Consider the following 13,480-nt stretch of genomic DNA (forward strand, 5'->3'; position numbering starts at 1 on the left):
GATGTCATCTATAAATGCTATCTGATTCACTTGCTAACTATAATCCAATCCTGCATGTACCAGTTCCAGTTATAATTATCCAGCACTTTCTCCTTCTGGCTTACATAGAATGGTACACCTTGATAATCCACACAGGCGGTATGAGCCGAGAGGCTACTGTGTGTAGTGATTTAACGGTTTAATCGTGTAAGTGGAATGACTTGACTGACAGAAATAGACACGGGCTGGCAGTTTGTGTCAGTCTCAAAGATTGATGGTGTCAAAGATAAAGAACAAGGAATGCACAGACAGTTACGGTGAAATCTTGTTGAAAAATGAATTATTTGTAAGAAGCGCATGAATCAGGAGTAAAAACACTATATAAACCTTGGTATAAGATGATCATCATCATCAGAACTCTGTAGACAGAAGTTTTAGCTTTTCTTTACTGTTCGAGCTGGTCTCTATTCCTCCACGGTAAGAGCATCAACTTTTATAAAAATTTGCAATGTAGTGAAATCAATTTTTTATAAGCTATAAAGATAGTACAATTGATTTATCTTTTATATTTAGAACATATAAAAATGTTTTTAAATTATAAAATACAGAATAATATGTCTTATTTTTTAAATATTTTAATTGAATATTTTTATCAAGGTTTTTCTGAGTTTAAACACCTTGTACCAAATTTGTTGTATTGAATAGTTTGAAAGTGTTACACAAACTTTCTGCAAAAACTTATGTTTATTCTATTTTCTAATTACAATAACTGAAAAACTACTGCAAGAAAGACTATACAATTTTATAATTCACAACAATTGTTATACATGCATATGGCAGTCAGAAATTTGTCTGACCAATCGATAAGTTTATCACTTCATCAATAACACTGCTGTAATTGGTAGATTACACACATATTGTGGATATCTCTGTTTAGCTACATATTTTTATTGGAGACATATCTATTGAATACCTCTATTGTAGATACCTTTATTGTAGATACTTTATTGTAGATACCTTTATTGTAGATGCTTCTAATGTGAAATCACAAATTGTATATAATTCTATCATAGATGCCTCCGATGTATTTATCTTTATAGTAAATACTTCCATAATAAATGCCTCCACTATAGCTACCACGATAGTAAATGCCTCTGTTATAAACATATTACTGCAGAGCCTTGAATTGTACGTCTCTATAATAGATTACAGATATTACTCATGTATCTCAATTGCATACCTTTACTGTTTACATACTAATTGTCAATGCATTTACCCTTTCACCTATGATATATAAATATATATATATACATATATAACTAGTCGTTTCTCATTTTAGTTACATCAAAGATGAACAAGCTAGCAGTTCTTTCCCTTCTAATCGTCTGCGCTGCCGTGGCAGCTGAAGCAAGGAGAAACAGACGTGTAGAGCAGCAAGTGTTCTTTTCTACGACTGGACTCCCACCAGTTGCCTTTAGGAGGAGAGGGAATGGAATCCTAGGAGGACAACGGGCGCTGAACAAGCAAAGAGGTGGAAGACAAGAGGCAGCAGGAGGTCAGGAGGCTGCTTCCTATAACTCCCTTAAAGCCGGTGAAAGACATCTTAATGCTCTGGAAGCTCTATTGCAGAAGAAAATTGCTCGCCAGGAAGTAAGCATTAAAACATGGAAATGTTTAGTAGAGATTGTTTTTAAGACCTGCAGCAAACATTTATCTAAAATTAAAATGGCTGGTTGAATGTTTCAGCATATAAACCTAAATACATATAAACCTCATAGAGTTAACTAGGGATTTTATATTAATGTTGCACGTATGCCCTTACATCTATGATTGTATTGCAGAGAATAGACGCAAAGGCAGAGAGGAAAGCTAGAAGGAAAGACGCTGCCAGAGCTGCTGCCGGTGAAAGACTGGAAGCAAGAAAAGCAGTTGATTATGAAGCCTATGAACAAGCTGAAGATTTCAATGATCTCTCCGCACAAGCGAGTGTCGACGCTCAGAATAGCTTTGGTAATTTGTTAACATTGCTTACACAGGCAGCTGTATTCCGATATTCATAGCAGAGAAGAGATCTCTTCTCGTTTGGTGATTCACTATACATATAGACAACAGTGCACAGGCGCTTTGTCTCTCAAGTATTCATGCCTCTACAGACAAGAGTGCGCAGATGATTTTTCTTGCACCTAGTTTATAAACCATCCCCAGTTATAGTCCACAAGGTTTTGTATTAGTTGCAGTTGTATACAATAAATATTGCCTCATGTCTACAGGAATGCAAATTGCTAGCAGCAGCAGCCATAAGGAAGATGCTGCCATTGCCGAGAGCAGCGGTTCAAAATTCGATGCTGGAACAAAGTTCAATGTCCGAGAATCTGTAGACGGCTCTAACTACGCGGAAGAAGAGACGCTGTATGAAGACGAGTATTTGGATAATGAGCTGCTTGGCGCTGAGGTAAGGTGCAACAACCAACCTCATACATTGATATGCTGAAAGGCACACACATTTGTAAATAAATAGCATACACAGCAGTCAGGAGGTATATCTTCACTGATCTGAGAATTAGTTTCGTGGATGCGCTTTTGGTTTTAGTAGATTCAGAAGCTATTTGAAAAGATTGCCTATAAAACTCTAAAATTTAGAAAAGTCCTTCATAATGGTGTGTTTACAGTTTAAAAGGTTATGATAAGCAGAAAATTCAGCGCTTTTATTTATTGTTATTTTGTAATTAATATCTATTTTTGGTAAAAAACTGCACATTAGACTTTGTTAAAAAACCCCCAGGGCCAGCTTACCATTGCACTAAAATTACACTTCACTATCACCAAACATGCTACTTATACAGCAACCAAACTTGGTTAAAATAACATAATTTATTTTGCGACCAGTTAGTGAAAAAAAGCCATCAGAAAACTTGGTTTTTGTCCAAATTAATTTTTTTTCTTTTTAAAAAGAGTACGAAGTAATAAATACTTCTAAAAAATTAATACTGGTGAGCCAAAACTGTTCAACCCATTAAATAAAAAACTAAAATCCTTACTGTAGTAGGAGCCTTGTCCATTCAGCTGTTCAGAGCCACCATTGGGGATTGGAACAAAAAACAGTTTCAAGCACGATTTGAACTCATGAAATACAGCTTAACCATCTGGCGCATTAACACTTGGGCTAATCAATCATCTACCTTCCACTATTCCATAATAGTTACGTAGTTCCACAGTGTACACTCAGTGCTTATTCTCTGTGCTTTATTGGCATGCCTGACAATGTAGCACAGCACATTAGACTACTGGAGTACTATTGTAATAGTAATTACCGTAGGCACACATTCTTTATGTATGACTAAACTTTGAGTCTAAACCTATGTTCATTCTTCCGTAGCAACAGATATTTTTAATCACAGTCTTACAAACCTTAAAATTTCAAACCAGCTCACTTGTACCAATCATTCTCATTATATTATACAATAATTTATTTATTTATATTTTGCACTTTAGGCAGCGAGTGAAGATGCTTTGAATGCTCAAGAAGGTTCCAGGTTTGAGAACGAAGCGACAATTGATACCCAGAACTTTGCGCAAATTGGCAGCAGATTTGAGCAATCCGGCGGAGTGTTTGAGAAATTCGGCAGCAACAGCCCATTTGATAACCTATTTGGAAAGAAGAAATAGATGATGAAGAAAGTTATATAGAGTTAATCTCTGAACCATTTATGTAATCAATTAGCAATCAATATTCTGTAATAACTACATGTGCTAGCTTCACCAAAGGGACATTACGTAGACATTGCAGGCAATGTATTTCTTGTGAACCTAATTTATTTCCTTTTATTTATTGTTAGTATTTTGTTGGCCTAATAAATTGACGCTTATAGCTTGTAAAATCATGTTCGGTTTTACTTCTTTATTTTCATATAGGTGTCTCATAAAGAGTACGTATCAGTACCATAAGAAGGAGAAAATCAACACCATATTGGTTACATAAATATTACATATCAATACTGTATGATATACTTAGACAGTACATATCAGTATTATGTTAATACATAGAGTGCATATCAACATTATATTGTATACATAGGGAGTACTTATCAACACTATATTATATACATAGAAAGTACATGTCAACACTATGTTGGATACATAGAGAGTGCATATCAACATTATATTGTATACATAGGGAGTACTTATCAACACTATATTATATACATAGAAAGTACATGTCAACACTATGTTGGATACATGGAGAGTACATATCAACACTATATTATATACACAGAAAGTACTTATCAACACTATGTTGGATACATAGAAAGTACATGTCAACACTATGTTGGATACATAGAGAATGCATATCAACACTATATTGGATACATAGAGAGTACATATCAGCACTATATTGTATACATAGAGAGTACATATCAACACTATGTTGGATACATAGAGAGTACATATCAACACTATGTTGGATACATAGAGAATGCATATCAACACTATGTTGGATACATAGAAAGTACATATCAACACTATGTTGGATACATAAAGAATGCATATCAACACTATATTGGATACATAAAGAGTACATATCAACACGATCTTGTATACATAGAGAGTACATATCAACATTGTGTTGAATACATAGGGAATGCATATCACTACTATTTTGGATACATGGAGTGTACATATCAACACTATATTGTATACATAGAAAGTACATATCACCACTATTTCGGATACATGGAGAGCGCATAACGAACTTTACATAGTTATCAAGTTTGAGTGATCTCTCTATCCTTTGCTATCAGCTGTCATCATGCTCCTGAATCAAGTCACAAATTATAGCAAATATTCTACAGTTGTTAAGAAGATAAGTGGAATCAAAATAGCATACGGCTACCTCACAGGCTATCTTACTATCCTACTAGCACCTACTTCCTATCCATAAGGAACTCAGAAGCACCAGAAACCTGTTTGAAACATTGGAGACATTATCATCCTAATCACCTCATGGTTACCATGATTCTGTGAAACAACCGTTTAGTAATGTTTATTTTTTAATGTGCTCAGTCCAATCTCTCATAGACAGAGTTAAAATTATCCGATGAGTCGACCAAAGTACCGCATTTTGAAATTATATATTTAATGCCATCATACAGAGTTGCATATTGTTTTTAAACAAAATACATCAGTGTACAAACTTACAGTTATGTTCAAATATATAATAATATTTCAACAATACTCTTTCCTGTCCAAATGTTGATATTCATTGAAGGGTTTTGTAACTATGGCAACAACTAAACAAACTGACTGCCATTACAGGTGTTGTAAGGCAAAAACAGCTCAAATCGTTTTAATAATCCCTTAACTTCAATACTGTGAGTTATTTCTATACTCATTTTGATTTTTATATAAGTTAAATATTTACTAGTTTAGTAGCGGTTTTAGAACAATTTCCTGCGAGTTATCCACACTGACAGTTGTCTGCATGCTGGTCATTCACATGGCTATTGTCATTAGCCTTCTAGGTGCTACCCTCTTAGTTTACACCCTCTGATAGTTGTTCGCACGCGCTTAGCAACTACCACACTTTCGATAAATAAAATTCAGTCATACCTTCAGAAGAAAACTGTTACACTTCAACATTATCAAGCATAAAGTGAATTTTTTTCACACTTTTAACCAAAAGCTAAACATATCGTTTTTTTAAAAGTCAAATAATGTGTCATACTGATGCTCTGTTATTCAATTTTTAAAATAATTTAAAATCACAGAAACTCACCTTTGAGATTTGTAAAGTACACTAAATAATGTTGTAGTTTCAATCACGTTTAGTTAGACTTGAAATATCCTCCTAATAAAAAATGGACATCCTTTTCAAAATTTCTAAAAGCATTAAAAGTAAATATAGTGATAGCTTTGGAAAGGATTGTGTCATAAACAGTTTGTATTAAATTTATAATTTAAATGCACTTTACACTTCTAAAGAAAACTTTAGCAATTTAGCACAATCTTTAAATGGGGTGAGTTTGATAAAATCATAAAGTTTTAAAAATTAAAAATAGAAAAGTGAAGATTTATATATAAAGCTCATGTACAAGAATAACAAAAGTTTTTAACGGAAAATTGATGCAAATCATTTTTTTTCTGGCTAATTTTCATTGCCTGTATTATTTTTCCCTTTTATCTCCTCATATTTTTTAAACTGAAATTTACTTTAAAATGTGATTGCATCAAATTGTAGTTGATTTTAACAGAGAGCGTCGATGTTCTTCTATCATTTGAAATGTTATTTGTTGTTTTAGGCGACCTCATTGTCAAGATATTTAAAGATTAAAATCAAAAAAAATTATTGCGGTAAAAGCGCTTAGGCCAAAAAAAATGGCCAGATTTGCCCAAAAGGATGTAACGCGTGATAGAACCTGTCTCTATATCTCGTATTCACATCGGCTATTGCGATAAAAATCTAGTCCTACGCAACTCTATTGGCATATATTTTATTTTGTATTTGCTCATGATTGCAAGAATAAAATTTTAAATCTAGCAACAGATACGTTATTATGAGTGTCTGAAATGCCTCAAATAAGGGGAAATTGGAAATTTGTCATATTAGCTTCCTCTAAATGCTTTGAAAAAATGAGTGCCGACTACGATTCTGCCAGTCCATGGTAATTAGGTCATTGAGTTAACTTGTTTCATTGCGGCCTTTGTATCAGCAAACTTCTCAATTGCTACATGCACACCAGAAACTAGCTACTAAGTAAAATAGGCACGTCGACATCTATGAAAATAATATGTTCGAATATATGACGAAACCAACTGCATTCCAAAAATTCATGTATAGTCAACGTTATCTAGTCATTATTAGTATCAATTTGTAAAACATATTTTACTGGTCACATTCGATTAGTTAATTCAAGTACAAAACAAATGCTTTTTTGAGTTGACCAAAATAGTGCACGCAAAACAAGGTCAATTTCTTTGAAATCAATCAACCAGTTGACCCACCAATTCTGGCAAAGGGGTAATAAAGCCATTCTTGTACCTGGTTGGTGGTTTGTGGCTTGGACTCACTTGCTTTCACTCAGTATTGCAGAGCATAAAATATTTTGAGTAACTCTTAATATTTGGTCTGCTGGAATTGAGTCGAGCAATGCAAAAGTATTTGTCAATACAGCTCTGATTACACTTCATAAACCCATCTATCAGACAAGATTTCGGCTCAGCTGGCAGCCAGGCTATGATGTATTCAATGTGTTCTGCAAATCATGTTTTGCATTATCTTTAACATTATTATTTTATTATATAATTTTTACCCGTCAAAAATTTTTAATCACAACAAAAAGTTTTTATTAAAAACATCCATCCAAGCCGTGGCCACTCACATAGTCTCAGCCCATATAATAGAACAAATTACTCTACTGCAGTAAACTCAAACTATGTGTGTATCCTATCTGGATATTCCTCTTCATCTTTGGTTCTCTGATATGTAGCTCTCACTATGCTATATACGCAGGTTGGTAGTGATCACAACTCTGCTCTTGTAAGTCCTTCTAGGTATGTCCAAAATACCAACGATCTGTAGGTGCATTATTTCCTTTGGAGATGCTAGTTTTCTGAGGCTCAAAAAACTCCGAGTCACATTCGCTCAAACTTGAAATTTCCATAGATACATGGAATCTACAAGTAACTTAAATAACATCTATAATCTATAAGTAACTTAACTACAAGTAACAAATCAGATGTAAATGCTATGAGGCATTAATATTAAACGCAGCTTTCTTCCATGTCCACAATACAATTTAAATCTTAGGCCCGTCTGCAATGATGAGACTTCATTTGCATTATTATGGATATGTGTTCCAGCGAGTTGCCTCAAGGAGACACCATGGTGTAAGACCTTTCACGTTTAATCCCTGCACCATGCAGCATAATCCTTTGAGAAATAATGAGACATACGGAGGCATGCACTAGAGTGATTCGCTAATCCCTGGTGAATGACAGTGTGTGTTCTCTTCATCTCTGTGCCAAGTTCTGATGGTACAGTAACCTCAACTTCCTAATCCGCTACTCATAGAACAGCATGAGTTAAATATTTATCTAAATATATTGTAATACTGATTAAGATGTGCTACTAACACTGCCAGTTACGGCAAATTTTGGAAAAGAATAAATGAAATCAGAATCAGATATGAATCAGGAATGAAAACAGTATATAAACCTTGGTGAGATGAGCATTATCATCAAAACTCTGCAGGCAGAAGTTTTATCTTTTCTCTACTGCTCGAGCTGGTCTCTAACCCTCCACGGTAAGAATTGATAACATCAGATTTATTATTATAATAGCTAGAAGGAATATTTAATTTTTCTCAAATTTATTATTTATAAGCTAAACAATAACAATTTATTTTTATCATCACAGTAATGAAAAGCTAAGAATGAATCAAACAATTATAGATATACATTCTCACATCTTAATAAATTGAACCTATTAATGTCTTCAGAAAATCATGTCATGAAATTGTACAAAAAATGTTGGGTAAATACTTAGTAGCTAAATAATTTGATATTCATTAAATACGTGAGAATGAACTAGTTGAGATTATTTAATAAGATTATTTTCTTAGGGATAACTATAATACAGCTATCTATTTATATAGATTCATCTACTAATAATATTCTTGAACAGAAAATGTAAATAAGGGGTTGCGTTGTTTTGGCTGTTCAGCCTTTTTTCATCTCATTTCAGAAAAATTCAAGATGAACAAGTTTGCTGTCTTGTTGTTGTTGGTCATCTGTGCCGCCTGGACTGCAGACGCACAAAGGCGTGGAAACAGAAGAAACAGCGGTGGTGGGAGAATGCGTGTTATTGAGGAGGTTGAGAGTATTTCTGAAACCAATCGTGGTGGCAAACGCAGAATGCAGCAATCTGTCAACTTGCAAGAAATAGTGGAAAATGCAGAAATTAGCAACCCTCTTGGCCGTAGAAGAAACGCCAGATTTGAAGAACAAGTTTTCTTCCCCACTACTGGCCTTCCCCCGGTTGGACTTCAAAGAAGAGGAAATGAATTTCTCGGAGCTCAGCGGGCCTTTGAAAGAAAAAACAGAAGGGGCGCTGGACGAGGAGCAGCTGCCGGAAGTTCTCTGAAGGCTGGAGAAAGACATCTCGACGCTATTCAAGCCTTGCTGCAGAAGAAGCAAGCCAGACAAGAGGTTGGCTGTATACCTGTATTTAAATACTTGTTTAGCGTTGAAGTTCTTTGTCACAGCTCACAAAAACTTAGGCTACAGTACAATGAAAATATGTGCTTCTTTCTTAATTTACCGCTAGGGGGTTGGCCTCGCTGTTTTGTAGCATTGCTCTAAAACAGTTTAATTCACTGAGTTACTGCAAATTAGAGCATTTTTTTTCAAATAGTGTTAAAACATTTTTGGTTTAGGTAATATTGGCTTCACTTCTCAAGAACCGCCTAATTCACTACATTAGAGAAAATTACAAGTTTTTAAAAAAAATGCGCTGCAACCTTTTTCTTTAGGTGAAATTAACTACAATCTTCCAAAACAGCTCATACAACAAGTCATTGAAATAGAGCAAATCACTACAAAACTCTCCAAATTGTCGTAATTCAGACAATTAAACTGTTTTTGGGCAATGTTGCAAAGTTTCCTAGTTTTGGACTGAGAATCAAGCACCTATTTTCCTCGATAGTTTATAGCTGTGGTCAGCCACAGTTACCTTGGATGCTTTCCAGAAAAATATTTAATTATATTGGGTTCCAACTCGTTTAAATCTTAACTTTTGAACAATTTGTTTCAGTGAAGTCTGTTTAAAATGTACAATATTCAGCAATACAATAAAATATTTTTTGCAAGCGACAAACATTATGACATTGAAGATCTTGCAGAGGATCGATGCTAAGGCAGAGAAGAAAGCAAGAAGAAAGGATGCTGCCAGGGCTGCTGCTGGAGATAAACTGAAGGAGCAGAATGCTTTTGAATATGACACATTTGAAAAAGCTGATCAGTATAACGACCTCACAGCGCAAGCCAATATTGACCTGCAAAATGAATTTGGTGAGAACTCAGCTACTTGTTACAGAGTGTCAACCTGCTGCAAGTTTTAAGCAGGAAAACTAAAGACTTATTCATCAAAACCAAAAAAATAATATTTTCTGTTATAAAAAAATTAGAGGTTAAAGGTCAAAGGCTCATATAACCAAGCTACTTGGCTCTTGAAAATGCGGTGGCTTTTATGAAAACTGACCAGGAACAAATAAGATTTCATTTTACTGGTACATGAATTCAAGTTATAGTCACGAGTATTTTCATTTAACCTCTATAGGGTATATTAAAGTTGTCTCCCTCAACTGGTTTGTAATACACATTTTGTCTGCCATTCCAAGAAACATATAAACGCTAGTATTGTTTCTTTGTTGTATACTCATTTTTGTCTATAGATGTTAGTTTGGATATTTTTATTATAAATTGTTTGTTTTCAAAGAAAAAAAGCAATAGATCTATCAACTATACTCAGCTCTGCTACATGTACATTTAAGAATAGTTATGCACAAAAACCATATTTTCAGTTGAAAGTTTTTGACTGTTTTGTTCAAATAGGCTTACTGTATGTTTTATAATTCATGTTATAGGTATGCAAATAGGCAGTAGCGACCGCCACAAGGAGAATGCTGCCCTTGCTGAGAACAGTGGAAACAGTTTTGATGCTGGCACCAAGCTACAAGTGCACGAGGCTTTCGACACTGCTAATTATGTTCAAGATGAAGTCTTCTTTGAAGACGAGTTGGTAGACAATGAACTCCTCAATGCTGAGGTAAGACGTCATTGTCTCACATTAGTCATATCTTAGTTCTTAGATAGCCTGTGATTCTATTTCCTGTTTCACAAATTGAAGGTTTGTGACATTTGTTGAATGTTCATACTTTGCCTTTCTCCGAACACAGCAGGCCAATGTGCATTTCAAACCCCGTAGAACTTTAAAATTATGTAGCAAAAATTATACTACGGTGGTTAAAACAGGAGAAACCAAGGTCTCTTTTCACTAAAATATTTCTGTTTTATATCAGTTAAATTTTCTGTGCATGCCATGCTTTCCAAAACTACTCAAATATGTTTTTCTAATCGGCAAAACTAATAAAAGAAAACTGCTTTGGAATATTACCCAAATTCTTTAGTTGTTACCATTCCTGTATATGAATTTTAGGGAGCTCTTGCGGATGCTCTGAACGCTAAAGACAGTTCCAAAATAGAGAATGAAGCTACAGTTGATGCCCAGAACTTTGCCCAAATTGGCAGCAGATTTGAAAAATCTGATGGAGCTTTCGGCAAATTTGGCAGCAACAGTCCTTTTGATGATGTCTTTGGAAAGAAGTAAAAGCAAATGATGCGTCTTTGAATCGTGATCAATGTGAAATCAACTAGAATGAATTTAAAAATATCTATTAGCTTTAATTAAGAAGCACTACGTAGACATTGCAGACAATGTATTCCTTAGGCACCTAATTTATTGTTGTTATTTATTAAAGTTAAAATGCTAAATCATTACTAAAAGTTTTGTTTTATTTGTTATAACTTTGCATTCAGTGTCTTTAGTTGCTTGTTATAACTTTGCATTCAGTGTCTTTAGTTGCTTGTTATAACTTTGCATTCAGTGTCTTTAGTTGCTTGTTATAACTTTGCATTCAGTGTCTTTAGTTGCTTGTTATAACTTTGCATTCAGTGTCTTTAGTTGCTTGTTATAACTTTGCATTCAGTGTCTTTAGTTGCTTGTTATAACTTTGCATTCAGTGTCTTTAGTTGCTTGTTATAACTTTGCATTCAGTGTCTTTAGTTGCTTGTTATAACTTTGCATTCAGTGTCTTTAGTTGCTTGTTATAACTTTGCATTCAGTGTCTTTAGTTGCTTGTTATAACTTTGCATTCAGTGTCTTTAGTTGCTTGTTATAACTTTGCTTTATGTAAGTTTTTCAAGTTGACGTCCTTTGAGTTGTTCACTACTTTTGTCAACTATCTAGTCTAATACAATGTTAAATATTGATCAAATACATTTATATCAATATCTCAAATTATCAGAGAATATTTATGCCTATTCTGCAGCACTCTATGAGATTAATTCAATGACGCAAAAAATTTCAAAAAAACATTTGTGGAGCCTTCTGTTTAGACATGTGATTTAAATCCTGCACCAAGTAAAACAGTAGCTCTAAAGCGGACTGGGATTTAGGAAGGAAGAAATCGACTGTATAGGTGCATCTCAGACAAACTGATATGTATAAATGTCTAACGGAGGCCTCTATCACTTTCTTTTTTATTGTAGTTATGAACTAAACCCCAAAACCATAGACTTAATTGTTAACTCTATGGTAACACAATGCAAACAGGATGATAGCACAAGGAGATCTCCATGTTAGCTCCCTGCTAACACAATATCAGCGTTAATATTGAGAAATTATATGTTATCACTGTGTTAACTCACCGCTAAAACAAAATTATCGCTGTGTTAACACTCTGACAATACAAGATGATTATTGTGCTAACACGTAGCTAACACAATTGTATCACAGTGTAAACATCTTGCTACCACAATTGTATCACAGTGTCAATGCCCTACTAACACATTCGCATTATTTTTAGCCAGTTAGTTTTTACCGAACTACATATACCAGCTAGTGAAACATTAGACTATCACCTAACCAATATGTGAACAACAAACATGAAAAAAGGGCACCAGTTGGATAATAAAATCAAATACATGGTTTAACATAATTTATAGTTTAAAATATTTGTCTCTGTTATGAGGATAAATATTATATAAGTTATATATACTAGTTCATCAACTATCATACTTTTAATAAACAAATATATGTTAGTTACTAAACTATCATATTTATTATTTATTATTTATAAACCACTATTGTGATAGCCTCCTAATATCTTGAGCCTCCTATTATTCAACTGCATAATTCTCAAAATGATCAAAAGAAATATTATCAACCACTCAGAATGAAGCCTTTTTACTTCATCGCAAGCTCATGTAAGCCTTGATGCGAAGTCATAAAGCGTGACAATCATTGACAGATATTAGCGGATCAAGAATGTATTGCACTCTATACCGAATGGTAAAAACAATAGATCTACTTTGTCCCTGTTAAATCAAGATTAACCGAGCGGCGGACACTCGATGCAGTGCCATAAAAATGATAAAAGTATAAAAGAATAGGATTGCGAACCTGCTTATATCCGAATATCTGGTCAGTGCCAGAGGGGATGTATTGTTAATCTTTTAATACAGTGGTGAGAATGATTATGTAATATTACAATTATATAAATAATATAAATAAAAGAGTGACTACTCTTTCAAGATCTTTTGGGAAGAGAAGAACTGTAGCTACATCAAGGTAAATAAAACTAAATTTTACAATTAATTATTATTAATATTTGAGTTGTTAAGTATGCAACATTATCAGCAAAAAATCACATTTAACAAATAATCC

General features: G+C 34.0%; 2 protein-coding genes across 2 annotated transcripts; both read left to right on the forward strand.

The window, feature by feature from the left end:
* The first annotated feature begins 397 nt into the window (after positions 1–397).
* LOC137408613 (uncharacterized) lies at positions 398–3,857 on the forward strand. The gene is made up of 5 exons (XM_068095200.1): positions 398–456; positions 1,319–1,629; positions 1,821–1,989; positions 2,250–2,431; positions 3,472–3,857. The coding sequence occupies exons 2-5, from the start codon at positions 1,330–1,332 to the stop codon at positions 3,643–3,645; spliced, it is 825 nt and encodes a 274-aa protein (XP_067951301.1). The 5' UTR covers positions 398–456; positions 1,319–1,329; the 3' UTR covers positions 3,646–3,857.
* A 4,343-nt stretch (positions 3,858–8,200) lies between these two features.
* On the forward strand, positions 8,201–12,037 carry LOC137408080 (uncharacterized). Its single transcript, XM_068094473.1, has 5 exons — positions 8,201–8,279; positions 8,720–9,183; positions 9,876–10,044; positions 10,620–10,801; positions 11,192–12,037. The coding sequence occupies exons 1-5, from the start codon at positions 8,201–8,203 to the stop codon at positions 11,360–11,362; spliced, it is 1,065 nt and encodes a 354-aa protein (XP_067950574.1). The 3' UTR covers positions 11,363–12,037.
* Positions 12,038–13,480: the final 1,443 nt, after the last annotated feature.

This window comes from Watersipora subatra, chromosome 11 (assembly GCF_963576615.1).
Source record: "Watersipora subatra chromosome 11, tzWatSuba1.1, whole genome shotgun sequence".
In the NCBI taxonomy this organism is placed as follows: Eukaryota; Metazoa; Bryozoa; class Gymnolaemata; order Cheilostomatida; family Watersiporidae; genus Watersipora; species Watersipora subatra.